This window comes from Columba livia, chromosome 3, assembly GCF_036013475.1.
Source record: "Columba livia isolate bColLiv1 breed racing homer chromosome 3, bColLiv1.pat.W.v2, whole genome shotgun sequence".
Classification (NCBI taxonomy): domain Eukaryota; kingdom Metazoa; phylum Chordata; class Aves; order Columbiformes; family Columbidae; genus Columba; species Columba livia.
The window spans coordinates 70,320,722-70,345,330 of NC_088604.1; the positions used below are offsets into that span (position 1 = coordinate 70,320,722).

The window sequence follows — 24,609 nt, forward strand, 5'->3', positions numbered from 1 at the left end:
TCCTGCTTCAGATACACTATATATGTTTCCAGCCTCTGCTAGACTACTGTTCCATCAGCATTTCACTTCTCGATCAGTTATCTGGACCCCTGCAGGACCACACAGAAAGAAAAGTCTCTTGAACAATTGAGTTAGGTAACAAAACAAATCCTTTCATCTTACCTCAAATATTCTCAACTTGGATGTAATTTCTTCCAGCAGTTTAACATCTTTGGATATTTTGAGCTTTAACTTGTCCCAGTGTCCCTGCATATGCTTGAACTCTTGCATGTAAACCTTTTTTATATCCAAAGAAGCACGTTTCTCCAAAGCCTTGGTTTCTTCAGCAAGTTTATCTACCCTGGGTTTCTGGGCTTCCAGTGTCTCACAAACTGTCTACAATAAAAAAATTGAAGAAAAAATAATATGTGTCTGCTTCCAGTGTTAGCCATACAACAGGTACACAATTACATACAAGTGTAAGTCCATCAAAGGTTTTGTGAGCATAGCACAGATTCAGTGGTGTTATTCTAGCCACTGTAATTATTGCAGCAGAGGTGTCCAAACCACCTATTAAGCAGCTGGCACACAAGTTAGGAAAGCAATGGCTACACTACCTCACAGCCACAAGAGAAACCACAGTGTAGACATACCAGGACCTGTTTTTTCATTCCTTCCACAGATATAGATACACTTACATTTAAAAAGCCCCCCAAAACATATAAAGTGCCCAGACCCTCCTCTTCCTCCAACCAAGCAACCCCAGCTCTCTCAGCCTTGTCTCTTGGCCCAGGCAGCAAGAGAAACTGTGAAGTCTGCAGGTCCAGAGATCCCCAGCCCTCTCCTGGCCATGTCCCTCAGCAGCCTGCGGTGATCCAGCTTTCAGCAAGCAACCCCCTGAGGCTGCTTCTACACACCACTCCTGATCAACTTCCCTCTGAGTAATGTTTTAGTTACACCACTGGAAACCAGGCAGGAGGAAAGTAGGATGACAGTAATGGAGTAAGCAACTTCCTCGCTTCAGTGTGGAGGCAAGAGTCACCTTTGCTTGCTGCAGAGCCTTCTCGACCTTACTGGGGTCACTCAGTCCACTGGTGATGGACTGCTGCTTGCACTCCAGCTCACTCAGCATCTCCTTCAGCTGCTGCAGGGAGTCCAAGTAGTCCTGGCTTGGCTGGTTTTCAGTCTCTGATATAATTAAAAATAGTAATGGAACAAAATACAAGGTAAGGAAATAGAAACAAAACCCAAATTATAAGAGATGTGAACATAATCAAAGTTATCCAAAATCATGTGAGATACACTTGTGCATTGAATCCTGGTGAGACCTTCCAAGAGCTAAATACTCTTCTGCTGATAGCAATGTTTTTTTTTTCCTTTAAAAAATATTAAATATACAAATATTATACAAATATCATAGAATAATTTTTGTTAGAAAAGACCTTTAAGATCATCAGTTCCAACCATTAAGCTAACATTCCCAAGTCCACCACTAAATCATTTCCCTAAGAAACTCATCTACACATCCTTTAAGCATCTTCATGGATGGTGACTCAACCACTTCCCTGGGCAGCCCATTCCAATGACTGACAACGCTTTTGGTGAAGAAATTTTTCCTCATAGCAGATCCAGACCTCTCCTGATGCAACTTGAGGCCATTTCCTCACATCCTATCTCTTGTTACTTGGGAGAACAGACCAACAGCCACCTCACTATAACCTGCCTTCTGGTAGTTGTAGACAGTGACAAGGTCTCCCCTCAGCCTCCTTTTCTCCAGGCTAAACAGCCCCAGTTCCCTCAGCTGCTCCTCATCAGACTTGTGCTCCAGGTGCCTCACCAGCTTCATTGCCCTTCTCTGCACTCTCTCCAGCACCTCAATGTTTTTCTTGTAGCAAGAGGCCCAAAACTGAGCACAGGATTCAACATGGGGCCTCTCCAGCACCATCAACAGAGGCACAATCACTTCCCTAGTCCATAACAATAAACAGATGATAACAGACACACACACCCTCCCCACCCAAAAAATTAATTCACAACTCAATCCCATTTTTAGAATTTTCTTATACACCTAAGTAACTCAATCTATTGAGGTGGACAGAGTGGTGGAATCAATAGTACTTGGCCTTTTGCAGGCCTATATACCCACAATTTAATATTTTTTCTTTTAAAAAGATTTAGACATATCTACTGTTTATACACACACAGATATATACTATATATAGAATCTGAAGTATAGGATATATAATAGCCATATACTACACATAAAGTTAAATATACACACTACATACAGTAAATATATAAGGTAACATTTATATATACATATATATAAACACATACATTAATTATGTATTAGTGTAATAGTAGGGTTTGGGTAGGGGTTTTTTTCACTTTTTTATATATATATGTATACAGAAATATATACAAATATCAGCTTTCAGCCTGTTGCCTGAACAGAGACACTATCTGGGAAGATTGAAAAGGTAATTAAAGTCTGGACAGAATATCTGCTTGCAATCTTTGACTGCATCTCAGCTTTTGCTCGGGCCAGCCCTCTGTGGAATCCCAGGCAGGAGGCAGCACCTCACTCTGGCATCTCAAAATGAAAACATCAGATTCAGAAAACTGCAGCAAACAGGATTTCAGCTGTAAGACCCATACTATGGTATGCACATTCTCTGGCCTTGGATTCTTAAGCAATTTCATTCCTACCACAAGTGAAAATTAAACTAAGCCTTGTTCTGACTCACCAGGTAGCCTGTCAACAGCTTACTGTCAGAACTGCCAAACCACTTATAAGTAAGGAATGAGTCTGTGTTTCTAGAGAGAATCAGAATTATCTATCTTCTTCTTCTCAAAAAGCCAGCATCAATTTAAAGGGGGAAAAAATTAATTCCATAAAAAGCAAATCGGTACACTGTCACTAAACTACAGAAAATCTTGAAGGAAAAGAAAAAAGTTAAAATAACCTCCCATTGACAAAAAAAATTAAGTCACAATTCCCGTTAAAAATGCCCACAGAGACAGGGCTGAATAGCACTCCATGAGTGAATAAACAACTGAAACCCTGAACTGACATTTCCCTCTGTTCTTAGCACAACACAATCTGCAGAGAAATTATAATTTAAAAATAATACATAAACACAATTTAACATATTACAATATATAAGGCGTTTTTACCAAGTTATAAACTGGTTCAAATATACTAATAACACCTCGAGTGATGTGTGGCATGAAAAAATAAGGTGTATTTTTGTCACATAATCCAAAATACACAATATCAATAAAATTATTCTGAAGTACTTGAACTCAGAAGAGCCACAAAATAATCATTTCTCACAGTAAGAATGAAAACATACCCTGTAATTTGAGCTTGGCAGACGCATACGTTATTCATACAGTTTTCTGCACAGATGTAATTGAAGCATGCAGGCAGAGTGCAACACATTATATAGATGGCCTAACAATTTCATAATTGATTCTATTTTTATTACACATAGAATAAAGATTTAATGCTCTTCCATTTGAGGCCGTTAGCAAAACATTTCCTTGAATTCCTCAGAAACAAAATGAAAACTAAGGAAAAAAAGCTCCTTATAGGTCTGTGCTCTTGTTATTCAGCTGTAAAATATCAGAACTACATATTTTCATGCACTACATTTAAAATCCTTTAGAAGCCAGCATGACTGGTTTGAATGCTCCTAATGAAATTTTCAATGCAACAAAAATCCAAGTAGAAAGCACCAGAAAAGCAAGCCAGGTTCTAAATCACTTCAAAGGTGAAATTTCCAAAAGGAATTATGTATGACTAATGTCCTCAACAAAGCTATGAAAGAGAATAAATTTCACATGCGCACTTCAATTTTACAAGGTTCCCTTAATCTTCCATTTTTCATTTCTAGTATCATTATTTATTTCTGCAAATGTCAGAGAGACACAGCTTTTCAAACTATATTATCCACCTTAAATATGTTTTGCTAATTCCTTAAATGTAGTTTCAGGAATGTTTCATCCTTGTGTAATCACTTAACACCATGGAACAATATATTTTGTAGTGTGCACAGAGGAGGTCATAAAAATATTCTTTCAGGTGAAGTAAAGGATTTAGTCAGCCTAACCCAAAGCCTCCCAGAATAAGCAGGAAAACTACCAGAATTCATTGAGTTTTCAAACAGCTCAACAACAACACAACAACAAGAAATCAGAATACAAGTATCAGGAGGGCTTATATTAAAATAAATAGATATATATTTACCTTCCTTCAGTTGCTGGTGACGTTCCTCTAGTTTCTGACAAGTCAATTTGAAGTGATCAAGAAAATGGTTCAGGCTCTCCTGGATGAAGTTTGGAGGCATGGGCTGAGAGGTGAGTGCCTTGCAGGTGGCTTTCAGGTGTTCCAGCCGTGGACTCAGGCTTACAAGATGAGTTAACTCCCGCTGTGGAAGATTAAAAAAAAATATATAATCTTCCACTTGCCTTGTTAAGTTAAAGATTTTCAGTAAGCTACTGCAGCACAGCTCCTCCACATTGCTAATACCAGGGCATCAGTAAAGTACTTCTGTGACACAGGTACCAAAAATCTTCCAGTCAAATTGGGATGCCTCATAAATTTTGAGTTATGTTACTGACTAGGCTAAGCTCCTCTGGGGAATTCTGTGCTCATAACAGCTTACAATCAAAATTATGAAGTTTTTCCAGACTCACCTGACACAACTCTTTCAGGAGTGCTGAGGGCTGGGATGCTGAAGAAGCGTCATTTTTAAGCCAGCCATCCTTCTCAATTAAAGTCTTCTCAAGCTCACTCATTTCCTTAAAATAAGCATTTATATCTTCCTGGTACTTTATCTTTCTGGCCACTTCTTCCAGATGTTGAACCACATCTTTCCACCCTGACAATATTTTCTCCATAACAGTTTTTATATCCACTGTAGAAAGTTCTTCTAAAAAAATACATAAATTGTTATATCAACTGCAACACATTTTGATTAACAGGTATTTAAACTTTCCTCTCTTCAGATACAGATGCACATTGGCATTTAATGTGCAAAATGCTTTGATTCCAAGTCCGCAATGCATAAAACTGTAATTATTACTAACAGCGTCTCAGCTTTTAATTTCCACATAAATGTTAAAATGAAAAGTGAGATACTTCACTGCCTTTCTTTTTCCTCGATAACTTTTGAATCTACAACTATGGCCTGACTCTTGACCATCATGACTCTCTAACATTATGATTTGTGTGTAAATGTTGATATGTATATTTGAGCAAAATAAACTTTATTTAGGTAAGCATTCCGTGATTTTTTAATTTTTTTTTTAATGATTCTAGACTCTGCAAAGGAAAAGGGAAGCAGCAAGTTGGGAGGTAGCCATAAATTCATTGGAAATGCAGATGGAAATCCTGTCAGACTGGAAGAGAGAGGGAGCAATGGCTAACAATGTCACATTGCATGCAGACACGATTAATAACTAGGTAATATGAATAGCTACAAAAGCAACACAACAAAATAAAAGGTTATTTCCCACTGACGGTGACTACATGAAGTGCTTGCTATACCATCTTTTTGACAAATCAATGCATTACTTGAGGATGCAGCAGCAGAAGCGAACAGACCTCCCATCCATTCCTTATTCTTTTATTTCCTCAAGTGCCAGAAGTGACTGACAATTTTGCTACATAACAAGAAAATTCAGTGCAATGTGCACTCAACAGCACATTCTTGCCACTGCAAGTTTCTGATGCAGATTCTCTTTCAAGGTACCCACTTCTTTATATAAGGCATATTTGGGTCATTTGAACTTATACTCCCATCTAAATGACAGAACTGTTAAGGAGGAGAGTCATATGGAAGGGCGTTTTTGGTTTTTTTTGCTGCACTGCTTTAGCATAAGTGGAGCTCAGAGATCTGGTCAGGGAAGCCAGCCAGCTTCTGCAAGGGCACTTGAATGCTCTGCTCCGTAGATCCTCCCTGGGCTTCACACACTTGGCATCTCTGCAACACAGAAGTGCAGCAGCTGCAACCAGCCAGATAAGAGCAGGGTGCACACAATGATAGGTCACTGCCATTACAGCATGGCCCGTACCCACCCCAAGATAAAAATGGATGTATAGACGTGCATGTCAGTGCTGTGCATTATTCCACACAGGTGTAGTTGGGCCTGGTTTTGGAGAGAAGGGCTGGTGTTCTGAGCTGGACAAAACACACTAGCAGACCCAAACAAAGCCAGGGGCTGTGGATTGGTTATTTTTTACAGATCACAACCTTAAGACAGTAAAGCATTGGGAGGCAATTTCTTTATCTTATTTTTTTGCTGATACAAAGCAGCTTTTGAATTATGCTTTTCTCATTGTGATCAACAGATACTGGTTTCATAGCTATGATCTATCACAGCTGGAAGAGTTTATAAGGGGGGGAGGGCGGGAAGATTTCCATCCAGGTTTGAAGATAACTGCTACAAATTTTTACAACTCAAACTCCGGGTCAAATCAGTGGCTTCCAACCATCAGCTTCAGAGCACTGGCACCCACTGTAAAAGGCTTCAGCTGTGTGAATAAGTGGAGGCAATGAGGAGATAAGGGGAGCATTTGAGATGCTTAGTAGATTTGAGCTGGCTGGAAAAAAATGTGACAGTTGGGAAATCCAATGGAAATCCGCATTTTCCAAAAGGGATCCTGGGTCAGAATGCAGGACAGTGATACCATCCTGTCACCTGTTTGAACGCTACCAGTCACAGCAACTTCACCAGAAGCCAAGTTCATACCCGATCTGGATAACATGAGCAGCTCATTATGGAAAAAGTCACATTTCACTTATGGGGTTTTGCCATTATGACAAAATTTTGGCAAGGTTTAAAGATTCTGCTTTAACTGATGTTAATTACAAGTTTCCATAGATAAGTGTTTTAATTGACAATCAATCATTTTCTCAAGCACATAGGCTTCTCTCTTGCCTTTGAACCATAAATTGTGACTGTACCATCAAAACATACTGACAGTTTTCACAGAAAAAGAGAAAACTACAAATAGAGATAGACACATTTATCAAGCACAAATTTGATTTCAAAATTTCCACTTTAAGGCAGTTATATTTTAAAATTTTATACTTAGAATATCCACACAATTTAAAACAACTCCTTCCCCCAAAAGTATGCTACTGTCATTTTAAGAAATTATTTCTATTTCAATAAAAATAACCATTAAAAGGTTGCAAATGAACACAGACGTTAAACAGAGAGTAGTAATATTGCTTTTCTGTAAGCTTTAATAGAAAGAAAACATATCAATAATCAGTAACAGTAACAATAAACAGTGTCTCTGAAGGCAAGAAAATGGAGGGAGAGGGAAGGAATACATTGCAATGCTTAACTGGAGATAGTATATTTCACTATCTCAGTAACTCAGATGATTAAATCACATAATAGAAAAACCTTCAAGTCACTCACCCTTTCCCATGTGATCCAAAAGAATTTGTCCACTCTGTTTCAGTTCATCTAACTTTCGGCTTTTTTCAATTCTTTCTTTTTCAATCACCTGCAAAGTGAACCCCAAAACAATATAGTTTCAGAGAGAGTAATTCTTCTTGACTTCCTGCCCTCCCAGTAACATATATTGTCCCACTACTACCCCAAACACATTCCAGTTTTCCTGGATATAGCATTTTCCAAGATGCATATTAGTTCTTTTTCTTCTGAAAATAAGTGAAAAAGGAGTTAGCTCTCACATGAACCAGGCAAGCAAGAGACTAGTACAACACCATCAGGAATAAAATATTGTTAAAAAGGTTGACAATCCTGCTATGTGAAATCAGATATTGGGACACCAGCTAGAAGAAGTAACTTGCGATCAAAAACTGCAATTATTCAATGTGAACCAGTGGAGAAAAGAGACTTTTTAAAATAGTTCATTCCCCTCTAGAGTCTCTACCAACATTTCCAGTAGAATGAAACAACCACCTGTTTCCTAGAAGTCCAGCTAGCAAGAACTATAACAAAGCTAATAATCCACTCTCATAAGTTCTAGTGCTTCACTCTCCTTCATAAAGAAATGGTGAAGGAAATCCTATATGTCTACTGAGATTTTTAGAGGACTAAGTTCCTCCCTTCAAGTCATAGATATTGGTGAATGTTCCTGTGTGAGCCAAAAAGTAGAAAACATCCACAGATGACAGTGGAGTTCCTTGGCCACAAGGCCACAACTTCAATATCCTCCGTGACTACAAACTATCTCCAAATTAAAATATTTTTGAAGCTGATGTCCAAGGTCATTACTCTGGTTTAGACTTGCTACAGGAAATTCAGAAGCAGTATGCATTTTTTTTTTTGCAGAGCTGGGAAGGACACTGTCCTACCCACTTAGAGCCCAATCATTTAAAAACAGTGCTCTTCATGGGAACCTGGTGTTCGTCTTGGAGCCTATTTTATAAAGGGCTACAAACATTCATAAAGATCTATAAATAAACTATTGGAGGATTGTCTTGGTTTTTATTTCCAACAGTACTGCCATTCCAAACATTCCTACTGGCACCATTTTGCACTACAGCACTGAGGAGGAGTCTCCTTATAGATATTTTTAAGTATTGTCTTTGATTTCAAAGGCAGGTTTAGGTCCTGCTACAGCTTAAGTAAGCCTTCATTAACAAAGTATGCTCAAGGACAAAAAAGAAAAGGCAAAAGTATATTCCTGGAACAGAAGGAAAAGAAGATAAAATGGTTATTTCGTAGCTTCCAGAGGATCCTGTAAAATTACATATCCTGTCTTGCAAGTCAGCAATACCATACATGATTTGTAACTATGAGGTTTTCTCCCAAATTAATAGAGCAAATATCAAGGTGTCCAAACGTTATAATGGACTTCAGACCATGGGTGGTACAGTGTGTGCAGAGTGTCACAGCATGATTCAAAGGGTCTCTTAGGAGCCCACTGGTCCATCTCTTACAAAACTATAAAAGTGGTGTCAATCAATGCCATCTCCAACTGTGAAACATGAAGCCAAAATATGCTACTTAGTGGAAAAGATACTAACCCTGAAGACAGACATTTATCAGGACTCCAAAGGAGACATCAGTAATACATGTTTTTACAATTTCCTGTGGATTGTGTAACCCAACATCAGCAAAAGTTTGTGCCCAGCTGGTCAGAGATTTCCATGCACGTCCAAGTTCTGAAACTATTTAACTAAAGGACTTAATCCCTATGAAGCATGTGGATCAGCCCACACCTCCAGCTGACAGCCAGCTTAGAGACAAAATATTCTATTCACTGGAACACTATCTCCCAATTTTACCTTCAATTTTTCTTTCATGTTTGAAGTCTCTCTCATCTTCTTATACTCTTTGATGTCTGTGGCCTGAATGGCAGATTTTGATTTTGAAATCCAGTTCAAGAGCTCAGCACTTTCAGCATCAAACCTGGTTTAAAAGGTCAGACAATTTTTGTTGTAATTTTTCCCTATTCAGTCACCATCTGAAAAATCAGAAGTCTTAAAGTTCAGCACGTTACTCAATCCCAAAACAGCAAGGCTGCACACGAGATTCATGTTTCTCATAGAACTACTCACAGGCAGTAGGACAGAGACAGACTTTCAAAAACCTGCCACGGTAAAAATTATGTCCCTGCTATCGGCCTTGGGAGCAATTTGAGAATGCACAGTGATATTTATTTCTCATCTTTTTATACATAGCTTCATGTAAACTATTAGTGTTTCTTTTAATATGTCACAAAAGATATTTCTCAATGCTGAGTATTTTGAAAGTAATAAACTAAACCTCAGGAGCAAGACAAATAAGAATTACAGTTCTTGGTTTCATACAAATGTGCAACACTACTTAGTCTGAGGAAAAAGCTAGAAGCTAAAGCATAATGGCAGTGACAGTGGACAAACCTTTTTGAATGCTTAGCTGACTAAAGATTAGCTCATAACCTAATATTTTTGGCTACAGTTGGACATGTCTACACTAACATAACTTTCTTATGCCTAAAACCTACAACTCACCACCACCACAAAGCAAAAACAAACAAACAGCAGATCCTAAAATTAACTAATACAGAATTTGAGAGAAAGACAAATATACTATACAGACCACGAGTCATGCCATACTACAGTTATACTACTTAACACAGTGCAAATCCTAACATGGAAAAACGGCCCTCCAACAAACACAGAATTCACTATTAATCAAATTTTTCATGAGAAAAAAATCACGAGAGACTTGGGCTTGTTTAGTCTAGACAAGGCTTCAGGCAGGCCCTATAGCAGCCTGCCAGTACCTAAAGGGTGCCTACAAAAAAGCTACAGAGGGACTTTTTACACGGGCATGCAGGGATAGGACAAGGAGCAATGGCTTTAAACTGAGAGTATAGATTTAGATTAGACAGAAATGAAGGAGTTCTTCATCATGAGGGTGCTGAGGCACTGGAACAGGCTGCCCAGGGAAGTTGTGGATGCCCTGTCTCTGGCAGCGTCTAAGCCCGAGTTAGATGCGCCTTTGAGCAACCTGGTCTAGTGGAAGGTGTCCCTGGTCATGTCAGGGGTGTTGGACTAGATGACCTTTAAGGTTCCTTCCAACCCAAATCATCCTATGATTCTATACACACAAATCAGTCAACCACTCCAGATATACTTGTGAAAGAAGACCATCACTGCAATACTGTTCTTATTATTAAATACCAGGGAGACAGAATAGGTTCGAGCTTTTTTCTGCAGTTTCTCCCATTTCTCCCATATATTTAATGGAGATTAGAAATAAATAATAAATAAATCAAAATACTTAACACTGTCACAACACTTTTTAACCAAAGATGAGAAGATTTTTTCCAAAAGAAAGTAAATATGATTAATTCTATCTTTCAGCAAGGGAACTGAAGTACAAAGGACTGGAGATCTGCTTTTTTGAGAAACGAAACACCACTGTTTCCCTTTGAAATCCATGGAGGCTGCAGGCTTTCTCTTGCTCAGAAAACAAGGTTGTACATAACATTCCCTTCCTGTTACCCAAGCCTCACAACTGCCATTTAAGTATTCCTAACTTGCACAAAAAAAGAATCAAAAGCCAAGACTAAGAGACATGAGTCTATGTAGTATTTAGCGAGCAAAGGAAAATGGCAGTAATGCATACTTACTTTTTCTTTGCTTCGCTGTCCCCTGGGATTTGCCTTTTCTTTGGGGGTGGTGGTGGGGGCAATTCCTGTCTGGATTGTTTAACCACAACCTGTTCCTTCAATGGTGCTGTTTCTGCAACAGTCTTCTGTGCAGCCTGTGACATCCCTACACTTCCTACAGCTTGAGTTACCTGTACAAAATAATTTAGCAAAAATATTAAATGCCATTTCAAACACGAATTGAATTGGTTTTGCTTAGCTCCTTTTGTTCAGCCATAAAAACCCATTCATTCACTCTTACAAATGACCACATCTAGCCGTCATGAAGCACCTTTATCACAGATGCACTCCAGAGGAAAAACTTCCATTATTCTTATTTTAATGATGCGAACCACGCATCAGAATTCTCAGTTCAACTAGAATTTCGTGCCAGTTCAAGTGAACTAAAAATCAACAAAATAAGCATTATATATATTTTGTTTCATAATTGCTTGGTTCACGGAAAGAACCAAGGTGCTTTGGATTTATTGACACACAATTCTTATATTTTATACTCATACCCCATAAAACCAAGCCTAGATCTCAGAAAGAGTCAATCCACAGGAGATTTGTCCTAAAAACTCACTCAAGAGAAGTCTTCCACACTCCTTAAGAAGTTATAAAGTACGGTTATAAAGTAAGTCCTGAAGGAATCAATGTGTAAGTTCCCAGCATGTGCTTGATCTTTAGAGGGAGTGAAAGGATGAAGACAGGATTTGACACTCTCCAGTGCTTTGACTCAAACACAAGAACAAATTAAAACCACATGGCTGAAATAGACCCCTACTCAGACCACACAACTCATTCACTTTACACTAACAGGATCGTGAATCATTGCCACAGCCTTCATCATATTAACATTTTAATATCACAAAAAAGGGACATATGAGTCATAAAATTGTCAAACAAAATTCTCAGAGAAGCTAATGGGAGTTCTGTCTAAATAAAAACATTACCAAGCACTCAAAATACTAAAATAAACATTTAACAACCCAACTTGGCTATCATCATTACACGTCAAACAAACAAGTACTTTATTTTCAACAGATGAGAAATCATACTCACAGAGCATAAACGCTTGTATGACTCCCATTTATTTATCTATTCTGGGGTTTGGGTTTTGACTTTGTTTTCTCTTAGTATCAGATTTAATCCAGTCCCAGCACTCTTACAATGTTTAAAGGCATTTGCACTGACTGATAATACATGGCAAGCCTGCTTTACTCATCAGAAAAATGAAGCTTAATCTGCGTGAAAAAGGAGTAATAGTACTTATCAGGTTAACGACTTGGGGTTTTGAAGACCAAAAAATGCAGACAAGGTTCGTCAGCAGATTAAGTCCGGCCCATGTGAAGGAGTACTCACCTACCTCTCTAGCCTGATGCCAATAATTCATCTGGACAGCATCAATGAGGTTTGCATACATACAGACATCTAAACAGCTAAAAAGTAATAAAGCCTTGTTAGGTACCTGGTTAGAGTAATCCTCTAGCTTCTGAACCAAACTGTCCCATCTCTGAGTTAGTTCTTCTTGATCCTGATCAATTTTACTGGATGCTCTGTCATTCTCAAGGATTTGGGCCACATCCTGACCTAGCTCATTCAGCTGGTCTAGTGTTTGCCGTTTCATACCCATGTCCTCTTTCAAAATCTGAAGTTAAAAGAAAACATTAAAGACAACATCAAGTGTTCTGCCACCCCTTAGCTTTTAATTCCTTGGGGAGAAGAAAAAAGAGGAAAAAAAAAGTACTACCTCAACCAGATGCATCATAGGTTTCAAAACAGTTCCCTTGCGTAATAAGGCACTAACAGACAATCTTAAAAGAGCACATCCCTGAAACAGCTCCTGGAGCAATCAGCAGTATCTCTTGAGTAACAGTTACAAATGATCAGTTCAGGTACAAGCTGCACCGATATATTTTAAAAACAAAACAAAACAAACCAAAACACACACACACCATACACACCCCACCACCACAAACCCACCCTTTGGAAAACACAACTGACTGGTGGCCTGCAATTAGCTCACAACCTTGTGAAAAACCCAGGCTAGCTGTTCCAAAGCTTGGCACACCAACCTGGAATGGCCACAGAGTAGGTTGTACAAATTTTATAAGTCCAAGTGAAAGAATCTGGCAAGGAGGGAATACTGGCCTGGCTTCCAAAGTATCATGCATTCACAGCCCCTATTGGGGCCAAACTGGTAATTTGCCATTCATTTAGTCTATGAGATTTGACAGGATAGAGCAGGATAACAATACTTACTGCTAGTTTTCGAACATTCACACTCAGGTCTGTTTGATCTTTGAAGTTGCTTGTCTGGACTTTACTCAAAGCCTCTTCTTTCTCAGTTAACCAAGCTTTCAGTAAGCACTGGAGATCATAAGAAAAATAGCACAAAAAACACCAGGCTTGTCAAACAGCTATTGACAATTCCCACTTTAAGATCTTTGCATTCAAAGCACAGTTCTGCAGTCTTTATATGCAGGAATTTCAGTTGGCATTAACAAAAATAGTACATAAAAGGGGACAAAAATATCAGACCAGAGAACTACGCAATACTTTCCAACAATTTCAACAAAACAATTTCTCAATATATCTGAGTGCATCCCCCAAAAAAGTAATTTGTAGCAACAAGATATCCACCATAAAGCTGATGTAGGACTTACAAATTACATTAGAATTAAATATATCAAAATAGTATGTACGCTTTCTTCCGTTTTCCACCCTTCTTCCTCTGTGATTCAAAATCAGTCGTTACAAACATTTTCTCACAGAGGCTACATCACTGATAATTCAGAGCTTTTAGTCCAGGCAGTTGGCCAAAGACTCAGATATTAATTAGTCACCTCCCTGTTTACTGTACCTACTTGCAGTTGCAAAATAACTTCAGCAAATACAATCTCTAACTGCTGAAAGCTGGAGTGGTCTGCTCTGGATAGCACTAACTCAGGGATCTTGAACTTTTTCCACTTTTTTTTCTAGGGAGTCTCTCCTGGGTCTCACTTCTCCTCATTCACATAGCACTCTTATAGAAACTCCAGCAATAGCTGGCATCAAGAACCAGGAATGTTTTCATACACTTTATATTATATTTTGCAATATATTGCTGCAGCTGCACAACCACCTCCATAGACTAGAATACCCAGTTCTTTATCAAGTTCAGTTGCTTAGCCACTAGCACGCTGCTACTCCTCTGTGTTGGAAAAAAAAAAATAAAACAATACAGCAAGGCAGACCTTTTTGTTCTTTGAACAACCCAATTTCCAGCAGCCACTAGGCTCCTCAGTCTAGCTGTATATTTTTGGCATTATCCCAGAACTGACTACAGCAACTTCTGGGCCAAAGGGTTAAGGTAGCTTACATTGCCAATGTAAACCAATATGCAGAATGTACAGACAGCAAATATGATGGTAGTGGAAATGCCATAAGGCTGTGAAAAACAAAACTATAATACCACATACTCTCTGGAAAAATCATGCTGTCATCCCAGCCAACATATTTTATGCATAAGAGGAGCTTAAAAACCCTTCAATGTATCCAATTCATTTCTGCTAAATCAGCAAAGACAACTCTCTCCAGAAAACTGAAACATAATTATCACGGTGCTAAGAAATATCTGGCACTGATTGAAGAATTTGTTTCCTGAGTGGTAAGAATTGTGTTGACTTGGCAATGTGGTTTCCAACAATTTTCTAGGCAGACACGAAAAGGCTGATGTGTTGCTGTTGCTCATCTCTCCATCTGGTTGGGCAAAATTACAGTACCTAAATATTTTAATTACTTTTGTGTTAACAATGTGTTTGTATTCAGGTTTTTAATTAGTTTCAAATTTTAATTTTTGTAGGTTCTTCACAATTCTGGAGGACAGAGAACTGCAATTCAAACCTGTTAGTAATAAATGCGTTGTTCAGAGTTGAACAAAGTATGCAAACATAGACTGATGTAAACCACCTGAAATAAACTTCTACTTTTGAATTACTTGCTACCTGACACTCTGCATTAAATAGACACTGATTTTTTTCATTTTTACAGAGCAACACAATTACGTACAAATTTTAAAAAGCTGAAAGCAAAGAAATGCCAACAGAAGATGACACTCTTAACAGTATTGTAATAATCAATGAGTGGTCACTTCTCCCCAGGCACATAAGGTTGGAAGAGAACAGAAACATGTTTACATAGGGTCATCAAAACTGAGAGCACTTGAAGTCTGTACCTTGACATACAGAGTGAGGATTTTTGAGGAACCCTTACTTCTCAACTCAAAGACTTATCTTGCTCAGGAGTTGTCAGATAATGTAAGCACAGAATTTTCTGTATGTACATATATGCCATTGCAGTATTTTAAAGAACTACATGTAAATAGATAGTTGGCAATGGATAAAACAGAATCTGGACCTTGGGTCAGATTAGCAAGGTCACATCAGCTACAAATACAGCTTATCAATTTACTGCAAATAGATATAGGAGGGACCAGGGAGAAACATGTATACCACCCCAAAATATGCAGACAAAACATCTTGGCAAGGAAAGCAGGCTGTAACTGATGGCAACAGCTCTATCAGCACTGTTCTACTTCTTTCAAATGTCTAAGCAATCTGTGTGTACCGCAGAGTTCAAACAATAGCTTACTGTGATATATACCATCATTTAAGAAAACAAAACAATTTAAGTGAAATCTTCAAAGGAAAAGCCATCAAATATTTTAAGCTGAAAGACAAAACAAGCTCTAACACTAAGCATACAAACCTAACACACATACTCGTGTTGCCAAATTTTTTATGCCATTTGTGTTTGAGCAGTATATTCCATACATGTACAAATTGCACAGTGTCAAAGCAAGACAAAACTCACAATGCCATCTTTCACACAACTCAGCTGTTTGCCCAAACTCAGTAAAATGAGATGAGCTGCATGCTTCTCTATATTGACCAAACACTTCATGTTCCTGATTTTGAAAACAGTATCTAATGATTAGTTGTTTGCAAAATTGTGTATGTGTATCCATGTTGGAAGCACACACACCTTAATTAGGAAAATTTCTGTAATTACCAAACCACTAAATACTTAGTGATTCATTGTCATTTTACTGTCACAGATACACTCACTTCACGGCCATGTTGCAAGATACTTGGAAAATTATTTTATAAGGAGCTATAAGCTTTCCTACTTCAATTTCAAAAAATAACTTTTCTTGCACTGCACAGCTACTCTACTCCTCAAGAAATGCTGGGAACCCAAACAACAACACAAAATCTAGTTTTCAAGGCTTTTTTTTTTTTTTTTTTCTGAGAGTTGTTAATGGTTGGGTTTTACCTCCACAGTCTTACGCTCTGGGTAACCGAAGAGCTACTGACCTGTTCTTCCAGCAGCTCTTGCCATAAAAGCTGAATTTCTTGTAACTTGACTCGTCGTTCCTCAGTCCAACGACAAACTGCTGTCCACCGTTCACCAAGCCTCTGCAAAAGCAGGCAACACTCATGAACATTCCCAAGCCTCACAAGGTAACTCAAAAATCAGATACTCAAAAGCACAACTTCTCCTTCACAGTAACCTCTTTCTACATTACAGCTACGTGCTTGTTAGTAATCGCCATTGTTGTATTGCATAGTGCCAGAGGTTGAAACTTTCAAGAGCATTCACCTGTGGCCTTATCTCTGCTTTTGCTGAAGTCAGTGAGCGATTTGACTTCAAAAGGATGGAACAAAATAGCATGAATTCTGTTTCAATAAATTCTGTTTCATGCTCCCTATACTTCAGGTTACAGTCTAACTTCTGACAAAAATGGGAAAATACTTCACAGAATATTCCTTAGATAAATTCTGCTCATGTCTTCAAATATTTTTCCCATCAGATTTTAACTTCCTAATGAAAATTACTTCTGTGAAATAAGACTTGTACTGTGCATCTTCCCATTTTAATGAAACTGCTTAAAGGACATACTACAAAAGTGCCAAAGTCACTGGGAATGCAAATAGCTTGACTCATCAGGAATTGAGCTTGAAAGTCACCAAAGCACTTTTGCGGGTTTAACTCTGAGCAAGTTTTATAATTCTTCATGTTAATATTGCTTCTAAAAATATTACTTTAAATTACTTTCCATGATAAATTGTCTCTAAACACAAAAATGTTGATTAACAATTATATGCAAAGGTTTTAAGTGCTTGCTACTACAGTTAAAAAATGAGAGAACTCTAACATTTTACCTGCAACTGTTCCTCCAGAATCACTGTTGCACTTTCCCCACTGCTTTCATCAACAATTACAACCATGTGTGTCAGGGAGTTTACCTTCACCTGTTCTGCCTCTAGGTCACTCTGCAGGCTCTAGAAGAACAAAGAGAGGTTATCAACTTCGAATACATTTGTTAATCTGCTATTTTGGCCACAGTGACTAACACAAATGCTGTGGCAATGTACTTCATATTCAACAGCTAAACACAGATTTTTATCACTGGCAACCACTGCACAGTTTAAACAAATGTAAGCAAAAGACTGCTAGAAATCAATCCAAAACTGTTCTGTTAAAATGGTGGAAAACATGAAGGAACGCTTTAAGTTGTATGCACCATACTTGACTAGAAGACTCATATTACAACTGCACTGACTTTCTATATGTCTGCTGTTATAGGTAACACAGCTTAAGTGTTTCTATAAAAAGCCATTATTGTTAATAAGCAAATATTGTAGGGCATGCCAAACAGCAAAATCACTAAAAACATTTGTCTTTTAATAGCTGACAATATAATTCTCATAAGTATCAACAGTGCTATAATCAACCACGATGTTCAACAACAGTTGAAAACAGCAGAAAGCATATGGCTCTGATTAGTTTGAAATAACCTACAGATTTAAATATTCATACAACTCCTAGAAGAACAGATTCCAGGGTTAATGCCTGCCTCCAAAATATCTCTGCAAGATCAATATGCCTTTACACTACCATAAATATCACTTTTCATCCCAGAATAGCCTAAGCTATACGGTGAACAATACACCTCACACTCCACAGATTTGGAAGGCAAAGAAAAGAACACAAATTTGGGACAGGAAGTTACACAGACCAAAAATACTCGGCAGTTCTTGTCCTGTGAGGTATGTCCCATGCTGGGGAGAAGGTCAAACCTCAGTACTGAATACGAAAACCAAAGCTGCAACTATGACAAGTATAAAAAGGCCATCTTTCTCCTTAAAAAAAAACATAAAACACTGCAGGCTAGGAAGGCTGAACTCCCGTCTGGAAACTTAAATGAGAGACAAATCACTTCCAAAACGTTGTGCACATCAGAGAGCAGTGTCTATGGGATGTGATCCCTGTAAAAGCAGGGACTAGCCCTTCCTGAGAGTTTTAACTCCTGCTTTATTTCAATCTGCATGTTTCAAGCACGCTTTAGCAATGCCTGTTAGTCATTAAAGGCAAGTTTGTCTACAGTATATTTCATACTGTTCCTCACACCTACTGTTCCTTCACCAGGAGAAGCCTCATTTCCTGCACAAAGTGAAAACACAATTTCCCTTATGGGTTTCATGTCCTGCATGAAGTGAAGATAACAGTTTCTGCTACAGACATCCGTGCTCAAGTGTTCAGTTACAAAAGCATTTCCAGAAACTTCCAGTTCCCCTCTACCCCATCATCATCCTTTTTCCAAACATCACATGCAGTCCAGTCCTTCAGCACACAGCCATATCCAACTTCTGACATGATCAAGTTTCTCAACTAAGGAACCCACCAACATACTCATTTTCCAAATACTTCTCCCATATGTGCTACATAACAGACAAAAATGTTTACTTTATGTTCTTCCAGCTGTTTTTGAAGGGACTCCAAATCTTCTGCTAAGACCTGAGATTCCATCTTCTGAATGCGTTCTTCTGTGACTGTCAGCCAGTCGGACAGCTGCTGCAGCTGCTGTTTCTGGAGCTCCATCAGCATGTCATGCAGGCTGCAGGGGGAAGCGCAAGCAGTGTTATTTCAGAAACAGTTTTCCCAAAGAAAAAGACTAAGTTCTAGCTCTTATCCAAAAGAAGGAAGGCCATTCATAAACCAGTTAGTTATCATCAAATAAAATTTTCACCATTAAGATAAGGAATACAGTTAAGTATCCTTGCTTTTTTCTCAACAAAAAGAAGTTAATGAATGATGCTATTTAAATCAGGGATTGTTTCTTGCAATATGGATTTGCTGCTAACAGAGCGTCTGCTGAGAGCTGCAAAGTGTAGTTTCTCCCTTGATGTACAGCTCTTAGCTTGATAATCCACAGGCGGGAAAAAAATTCTTCTAAGTGCTTTTTGGTTGTATAAACACACATAGCTATCCACATTTACTGTGTGCTTTATTGAGGAACTTAAAATACTGAAATATTAAAAACACATTTATGTAACTACTGCATGTAGATACTATATATTTAGGCTGGCATGTTTATGTAACATAACAGTCACTAAACACTTTTACATAAGAATCTGGAAAAACCCAGTTAAATTAATTTTGTTCATTTCACCTCGGAAAGTATGAAGAAAGTGGATTTCACGTCACAAACTGAAGAGTTAAATTTGAAAAAAAAAATAATGTTACAAATGGATGCAAATCCACTCCTCCGAGATGCAGCAAGCACCAGCGCTTGGTCCCGCAGCTCCGGGAGAGGGTTGTGCGGCAGGACTCACCGGGACTGCCTGTCCATGCTCTCCACCCTCAGCTCCTCCCAGCGGGAGTTCAGCAGCAGCATTTGCTCCTGGATCTCGAACTCCTCCTCGGGAGATAGATTACCCTGGGCCACCAGCTGGTTCCCAGCCTGCAGGACATTGCCCACACTGCTCTGGTGCGCCGTCAGTTCCATCATAAAAGCCTGAAAATTGAACAACAGCCATGTCACCGTGATCTGTGAGCTCCTACAGGACTTTGTGAACTCGTAAATGGCCTAATAAATTGTTGCATTTAAAACAGCGTTGCAGAATGAGCTGGCACCATCAAATTCACAAGCATGGCAGACCTGTTTCTCTCTATGACAGAAGATTCTCCATGAGCCAGAAAAATTCTAGAGCCAGTAAAACAGAGCTAATTGGGGGAAAAAAAAGTAAATAAAAGCTGACCACCTCAGAGAAAAAGCTGTTTGCAAGAAGGCAGCCTCTGAAAAACACATCAAGAAAATAAAACAAACATCCATCACCAACAGAACAAAAAACAAGATCTGAAATACATTGTAGAATGGAACCCTATGAGTTAATAACATTAAAGATTCACATATTTACTATAAATCCAGAATATCTCTTCCTTTGGTACATGACTTTAAAACTGTAGCACAATAGGAAAAAAAAAAAAAATCTTCATATTGATCAGCATTCAGATTTTAAATTCAGTTGTACACTGTAAGCTGACACAGTACAAACCTAAACATCTAACCTGACACTTGAAACTTCTACCAACATTAGAACACTTGTTCAGGCTTGGAACAGAACCAAAACAAAGTAATTTGGAAACAACAATAATTTGGAAGCAACATATGTTTCTGAAATAAACTATGCTAATCATGACCAGAAAACCACTGAATTAAACTGACATAATTATCAATTTCAGCATTGCCTTCGTTTAACAGAAAGTGACATAAGGCTGACCGGGCTTTTTAGTAGTTGGCAGCAGAGAAGCACAAATCAGCCAGAATGAGACTGCCTTTGTATTATAGGCACCAAGGAGCCAGCCACCAAAAGATCCTTAAAAAGAAAAATTACACTAAAGTTTTGAAGTATGTTCCCCTGTAGGTTCTCCTAAAAAGATCTGTTTCACCTACAAGAAGCTATTATTTGTTAACAACAACAAAAAAACCATATCAAAACCATCACATTCAGTTAGCGGTGCTTTTCATTTAGAAAAAAGTAACAAAAAACAGAATGGCAGGTTTCAAATAAGGATGGAAGTTCTGCAGCTCACACACACACACAAAAAAAAATTAAAAAAAAATAAAAAAAAAAAAGACAAATGAATTTAAAAGAAGCTTACTTCATGGGTGGAAAATTGCTCTTTGACTTCCTCAACGTCACCAGATATTTCTTCCTGTTCCCGAAATGTATCCTCAGCTGACAGCAACCATGTAAGTACTTCTTCCAGAGCAACTTGGTAGCTATCCAAGTCCATATCCACCTCTGTCACTGTGCTGGGCGTATCTGCTCTAGAACTGCCCTGCTCTTCTTCAAGTGCTACGGCCTATGCAACCAAGAGAAAAGCAATCTATTAGAAAGTGCACAGAAGATGCCTTCCTAAATGATATTAAAAACAGAACAACTAAAATCCCTTTCAAGTCTTCGTCAAATTTTAAAAGTAATTGTTGGGTACATGTTTAGTGAGAAGGGCCACAGTCACCACTAATGAACAACCATCCCACAAGTCCTACAGCAAACTCAGTTAGAGATATTGGAGCCACCCTCTCCAGCTTGCCAAAATAATTGAGAAAGAGAAGTAGAAGAAAGAACCATAACACAGATGAAACTTTATACCTCAACACACAGGATTTTGTACATTAATTGGAAAAGATGAGAAAGAGGAAGAGCCACCGAAGTAAATCACAAAGAAGATGCTATGCTTTTTCATATTTTCGCAGTTGTTTTGCCCAAGATAAAAGGCATGTTCCAGAGATAACTGACAAGCCTGAAGATTAGCTAAAACTACAACTCAAGAAAAGCCGGGTAGACTTTGACGACAAATACCTGCTGCATGTTGAACTCTCCATCCTCACATTCCTGCTTGTACCTCCTTGGAAGGGTCTCCACTTCCCGGATGTCTTCCATGGTGACTTGCTTAGGAAGGACCTCAAACAAAGAGGTTAAATACATAATAATAGACTTTTTGTCTGGAAGCTGTACAGCAACATCTGTATCAAAAAAGATAAAATATGGGGAAAAATAAATGAGGAAGCAGCTTTTCTAGAGCATTACTTAGAATAAAGAATGAAGCCTAGACTTTACATCTAGTGTAGATTACAGGTTCTTCAGGTTCACAGGTTTTTCTGTTAAGTAGCCTTTAAAAAGCTAAAAAGCTTTAAATTAAAAGGCCAGGTTTGACATATGTTGAAAGCAGTACAAAGGAGAAAAAAATTTAAAATTAGTTTTCTACATTTAGAAGTGAATTCGCATTAAAAGGCATGATCATTATGAGGTAAAAGCCCAAACCCGAAGTTACTATGGAATAAAAAACCTGGGGAAAACTGTTCTGGAGCATGTCCCAAACAGAAAAGCCATTCAGGGTCAGTATCCTGCATAAACTAACGCTTCCATTTAGGCTTTATCCTCACTCCCAGCATTGGTCAGTTAATTTTCTTACTTTTCATATGGAAAAGAGTTTCACTGATTCAGATTCACTTTTCTCTCAGTTTAGGAGAGCTACCCATTCAGTGACTTTTTTTATTATTCTTGTTTTTAAGAAGGAGGTGCTTAAATCTATAAAGTTTGAGAGCTTGTTGTACAGATTGTACCTTTGGAGGCTCACCTCAAAGCAGAGCGACAGCTCAGGATTTTACCACAATGCCATGAAAGTTTCCTGGTAAGCATTCCTACATGGTAAATGCCCACAACACTGGCAGCTACTGCTACTCAGTATATACATAAAGAAAAAATATTACGAGCTCTTAAGCTCTCCCATTTCTACATAATGCTCTACTTCATCTGAAAAGCACAGATCCTTCTGGTAGAACTTCTATCTCAAATAAAACAAAGGCAGGGTACCAACTTCACCTTGGGTATACTGTCTCTAAGTAGTGGGTCAGCTGAACATTAATGTTCAAGAAGCTGAAGCATATGCACGCACAGACATACCCTTATTCTGCAATTTACATTCTTTTAAACCAAAATTTAAGGGCTTGAAACAAAATATCTCTCAACAAAACTGCCAGAATTGGTATTCATAGTAAAGGACAACAGAAGGAATTTATTTCAAGAGACCTCACAAAAGCTTCTAGTCAAGTAAAATAACTATATCCCACCTTCAGGATCCAACAGTTTCTCAATTCCCAAGTGGTTTTTGGCTATGCTGAAAGCATGTTCCAGCCTCTCAACTGGGGGCATCTTTATAACTTTATCCCAGCTGAAAAGCTCAGGTCTAAACATAAAGACAAAACAGGAAAGAAAGCAGTAAATTTTATCTGAAGAAAAAATTCCATGCCCTGCAGAATATGATGTTATGGATATGAAGCTAGCTATGTAAGCTATGCAAACATACACATAAAATAAAAACATAAGTGCATATACACAAATGCATAAATACAAAAATGTGCTTTCTTTTTATTAAATGGAATCTGGCAATCACAAATCAATTAACTGACTGCATGTCCACAGCAACATCCACTTTCCATGCTATGTATTCTATATACACACTCACTGACTGCAACAGGAAGTTAAGTACTACTAACACAAACATAAATAAACTCTGTGTTTAAAATTTATTCCAGAACCGTTTTTCTTCGGCTGTTTCTTTCACAGCATTACTGTTACTACATGCTTCTGCATCAGGCTCTGCTGGGTAGTCAAGAGTCACTCTGTTCCTGGAGAGCCTCATTCCAAACTTGAGATGTGGCTCAGTGAACACCCCAGACCATCACAGCCAGGAACAGCAATGGTCTCCACCCCTGCTTGCTCACACTGCCCCACCATTTCCTTCCCTCTATTAAAATAAAAGAAAAAAACAAAACAAAACACACACACAAAAACAAGCACCACAACACACCACACATCACAAGAGCTCATGATGAACAGAATGTGGATCAGACCAAGTTGCTGATCAATTTGCAGTGCTAGCAGCCTTTATTTCACATTAGGCTTAACCAAATCTTCAGTTCTGTAGTGCACCCAAAACATACCAAGAGGTCTCAAGGGGAAAGAGCAGAGCACAGAGCAGGACACAGGGTCAGAAAACAGGGCCCCCTCCCAGTGGCACCTACACTGACAGGGTATGATCAGGCTCATGCTGCAGCAGCACAGCTGTAGGACTGCAAAGCCATGAAAATACTTTTCGTTCCTCTGTAAGAGTGGCTTCTCTTTAAAACACTGCTATTGATTCTGTGCTTTGTAGGACTTTGGGAGGAAGAGGTGGGCTTGCCTTTCATTCTTTTAATACTTAATTCAGTGTAAATCGTCCTGAGAGTATCCTTTTAACATCTATCGAGTCATTACTACTTTGTGGAACAGGAAGGCCATAAGTCAGCAGGGTCTGAGAAAGTAAAAAGCCACAAGGCAGGTGGGATGAGCGGGAAACAGAGATATGCAAAGATACTGACAGAAGTAAGTGGAATACTGTACCTCCATGCAAGAAGCAACAAGGATAACCACACAGATTCACAAAAAAGCTTAGCAGAGACTCTTACTTTGAAAAACACATCGCAATAAGCATATTGTATATCCACTACCTGCACACTGCCATAACACAAATTTTGATAAAATGCAATCTAGGTATTTACCTATGAGCAAGAAAATTGTACCAAAGAACAGAATTCAATTCAAAGAGGAACTAAGCTA

General features: G+C 38.4%; 1 protein-coding gene across 2 annotated transcripts in view; it reads right to left on the reverse strand.

Annotated features, from left to right (window-relative positions):
- Positions 1-24,609, reverse strand: part of UTRN (utrophin) — a 372,502-nt gene that overhangs the window by 263,133 nt on the left and 84,760 nt on the right. For both annotated transcript variants that reach the window (XM_065057531.1, XM_021294904.2), the window contains 16 exons: positions 23,082-23,197; positions 21,811-21,974; positions 21,107-21,310; positions 19,777-19,958; positions 18,908-19,058; positions 17,323-17,442; positions 16,474-16,575; positions 13,379-13,486; positions 12,585-12,764; positions 11,096-11,265; positions 9,261-9,384; positions 7,420-7,507; positions 4,681-4,916; positions 4,232-4,412; positions 1,022-1,167; positions 163-375 (listed from right to left, as the gene is read on the reverse strand). In XM_065057531.1, coding sequence (XP_064913603.1) covers positions 163-375; positions 1,022-1,167; positions 4,232-4,412; positions 4,681-4,916; positions 7,420-7,507; positions 9,261-9,384; positions 11,096-11,265; positions 12,585-12,764; positions 13,379-13,486; positions 16,474-16,575; positions 17,323-17,442; positions 18,908-19,058; positions 19,777-19,958; positions 21,107-21,310; positions 21,811-21,974; positions 23,082-23,197 — 2,485 coding nt within the window. The remainder of the gene's footprint in view (positions 1-162; positions 376-1,021; positions 1,168-4,231; positions 4,413-4,680; positions 4,917-7,419; positions 7,508-9,260; positions 9,385-11,095; positions 11,266-12,584; positions 12,765-13,378; positions 13,487-16,473; positions 16,576-17,322; positions 17,443-18,907; positions 19,059-19,776; positions 19,959-21,106; positions 21,311-21,810; positions 21,975-23,081; positions 23,198-24,609) is intronic.